This window comes from Triticum dicoccoides, chromosome 1A (assembly GCF_002162155.2).
Source record: "Triticum dicoccoides isolate Atlit2015 ecotype Zavitan chromosome 1A, WEW_v2.0, whole genome shotgun sequence".
NCBI classification, from domain to species: Eukaryota; Viridiplantae; Streptophyta; class Magnoliopsida; order Poales; family Poaceae; genus Triticum; species Triticum dicoccoides.
The window spans coordinates 574,898,147-574,901,496 of NC_041380.1; the positions used below are offsets into that span (position 1 = coordinate 574,898,147).

The 3,350-nt window shown below is 39.9% G+C and overlaps 1 protein-coding gene across 6 annotated transcripts; it reads left to right on the forward strand.

Moving 5' to 3' along the window:
* On the forward strand, window positions 1-2,625 carry LOC119291741. Of its 6 annotated transcripts, none has more exons than XM_037570556.1 (7): window positions 1-27; window positions 414-621; window positions 1,124-1,229; window positions 1,335-1,519; window positions 1,624-1,689; window positions 1,779-1,860; window positions 1,956-2,625. In XM_037570556.1, exons 3-7 carry the CDS (start codon window positions 1,174-1,176, stop codon window positions 1,963-1,965), a joined length of 399 nt encoding a protein of 132 aa, XP_037426453.1. In that variant the 5' UTR covers window positions 1-27; window positions 414-621; window positions 1,124-1,173; the 3' UTR covers window positions 1,966-2,625. The 6 variants fall into 6 exon arrangements, 2 of the variants coding, with proteins under 2 accessions (XP_037426453.1, XP_037426461.1); XM_037570564.1 differs by lacking the exon at window positions 1-27 and having other exon boundaries at window positions 414-490; window positions 559-621; XR_005142634.1 differs by having other exon boundaries at window positions 1,026-1,519; window positions 1,610-1,689.
* Window positions 2,626-3,350: the final 725 nt, after the last annotated feature.

The window sequence follows — 3,350 nt, forward strand, 5'->3', positions numbered from 1 at the left end:
GATGTCTTCCGGAGATGAGGAAAGACGGTATGTCCATGCTATTCACGAGCTGGCCTATTATTGTGTAAACTGCTAAATAGTGTAATTTTATTTTCCGCATTGATTCCTACTTATCTTTTTTCTTTCATTTCCATGTATGTTCACGATCAATCCAATTTCCTTTGATGATAATGGCTGCTCTATCAATCCAATTTCCTTTGATGATAATGACTTCTGATATTTGATAAAAACCATTGAGGATCAAGAGAACCTTTATATGGCTTCTGGAACTGGCCTTCTTAATTGTTTGCAAAATGCTTTTTAAATTTACCTTCAAACATGTGCAACGTTGTACGAGGCGTGGGTTATGTGAATGGCAGTCCATGCAGAATTGCATGTTTAAACAGGCATATTTTTCAAATATGTACGTGTAGGTGTGCGACGGCTCGCACGAGGCGTGTACCGCGTGCATCTGAATGTGCAGACACGAGGCGGTCGAGGGCTCAACAAGGTTCGATTTTGGTCAAGATTGTGTTCACAATCATCTTCTAATCCAATCTAATGGCCGTTGCTATGAAGACTAATGGGAGGATCATCAAAACAACAATGTAACCAAATTGGTTGCTTCAAAACTTTGTTCGGGTATGTGCTTTGACTGATTACCTTAACACCAGTAATTCTTGATTTTGGCTACCTATACAGAATGATTTAACTATGTCTTGATCAATATCTTTCAGCACACATGTAAGTTCTGTAGCAAATGGTTGTTAGCAATCTCAATTCGAGTAACAACAATATTTATGGGTAGTAAGTGCTACTGCCAATCATCATGTAAACTATCCCAACTCTATATTAGTTCTAGAAAATAATCGACGTCGAAAAATGACTGTGAAACTTGCAAGTTTATGCAGTTATGTTGATTTAAACTTTGCACTAAAAATTTCCATGCATATATTGTTATGTGTATTATTAGCAATTCTGATTGTACACTCAAATTTAGGTGCTTTTGGAGAGCTAACTGTACAATAAAATGATCTACTTTGCAGTATCATTTTTTCACAAATGAAGAAATTGGAGTAATTACGGCCTTGCCGCTCTTCATGTTGTGAGAGAACCTAATCAATAGCATGCTGACATGCATCAGGAAGCCAACGGACAGCCAGATCAGGAAGGCGTGGAGCTTGAGCTGCAGCGATGATGACAACTGGGGCGTCAGCTGCAAAAACAACAGCTCAAGTGTTCAACCAAGTGTAAGTTTGCAGTAAGTCAATAGTTACAGTTCTACAATGACACAGTCAGACTTGCATCGAAAGTTAGATAGGAACATGGAAAGAATCTCTGAAACTTATTTACAGGAGAGGGAAAACTTCACACCTATTTGATCTTCAGTGGTTGAACGCTCTTGTAGCTTTGGTTGAGATCCTAAAGCTATATGAAGCACCATGGATTGAGTTTGCAAGCAAAAGGATCACACAACCTGACAGTACTGGTAGCAGTCTTTTTCTTCCAAACTGTAGCATTGATGCCTATCAATTTGCAGGTAAGTTGCACGTGTGTGACCGAGAGGTCAACCAACAAGTTGTTGATCTCTTATTCTTGGAAACTTGATCCTTGTATAACTGTCTATTAGTTAATTTTGATCAGGACCCAAATTCTTGATTGAACTTTTGGTCTGTTTAAAATACCAATATACAATATTCAGGTCCAAAGGTAAGTAGCAACCTATTTGAGCAACTTGGAAACACATCCGAATCTGGAGTAGTAGAAATTCCTAAGTGTATTGGGACATTGACATGCAGGTACTGAGTTGTGTGCTGTTTTTCAACTCAATGCTGCTCCTAATGGTTTTGTGACTGTTGAAAGGCAGTATACACCTCATAGGTAAACGACATTCTCTCTATATAATATAAGGTGTACTTATTGTCATATAGGTTACTTATTCTTTTTCTTTTCCTGATTTTGTGCATGTTATGCAGCCAGCTTTAGCAGTTCTGTTGGGCTAACAAAGGAAAGAGCAGCGCTACATAATGATACAAAGAGGACACTAAAGGAGGTTTTGCAAGTGCTTTCGATTTAATTATGCATCTTCTTGAATCCAAGTGCTAGAACATTTGTCTTTACCTGGAGGTATGGTTTGCTTCCAGCAGCAGTTTTTTAATGCATTGTTCAAGTGTCATGAACCTTGAACTAAATATTTTATTGATTATACTGTCATCTATTTTGAGCTGTGATCATGCCTTCTACTTCTATTTTACCTCCTATATTTTCATCATTGAGGTGTACTGAGTATTAATGAAGAATCTGTCTTCGGCTGAAAGTCATAAACTATCCTTTTGTTGTTACTTATTTATCGGTGTTTTTGTCTCCACGAATGATATTATCATGTCTTTGCAATTGTAGCCTTGATGCACTCTATCGATCTCAGTGGATGAGCATACACATGTTTCCAAGTGTCCATTCTATGAGATTTCATTGTTTGTCATCTACCCTGGGGGTGGACCGTAGGCATCATTGTGTTCCGGATCAGATATGTGAATGAATTATGATTTTTTATTTGTAAGATGGATATTTGTGCTTAAGTACTAATCATATAGATATATTCTTGCCTTCTGTACATGGAAAGGAAACTAGAACTTTAAGGTTCCTTGAGAATTTTCCTTGTATCATCTTCGCCTATTTTTCCTTTTCTTTTTGGTAATAAACGACTCTGTATGTATGTGGACATGAGGAGTGAGAGCAAGGTTGTATGTGAATGAACCAAGAACCCATGTACAAGCTCCAAGGTAAGATGGGAGAGCAACCTTGTACATGTCTTCTTTATTTGGTAAAAACGCATTATATGTATTTCAATTTGAGTGACTAATTGAGCATGCATAATTTAATTCATTATATATCACCTAATTTGACTTACACAGTTCATTTGAAAGGAAATGTGACTAGACAAAACATCCTACTTTATTACATCATCTTAAACCGAAGAATGGCTCGGCATGATTCCACGAGCAAAGATTTTCTTTCCGCAAAGACGTGCATTGCACGTGCACGCTTACTAGTAGATGGTAAATGTCTTTCGGGTCTCAGCCTCAAACGCATCTCAGCCTCCCGTGTCGCTTCGATCGACTCCGGAGGGGTCGCCGCAGGCAGCTACGGAAGCCCTCCTTCACAGTCCCGTTCACCTCGCCGTCGCCGGAGGAAGCCGAGCGCTCGACGGACGGCGGCGGCGGGGCGTCTTTGGCTGGTTTCTTTTTCTATTGTTCCCTGGTGGTCGCCTCCTGATCTGGCCGCCGCCGCTGTTGTTCGCTGCCGGCCTCCCGATCTAACAGTTCACTGGTGATTGCCGGCCTCCCGATGTGGCAGTTTGCTGGTGGTCG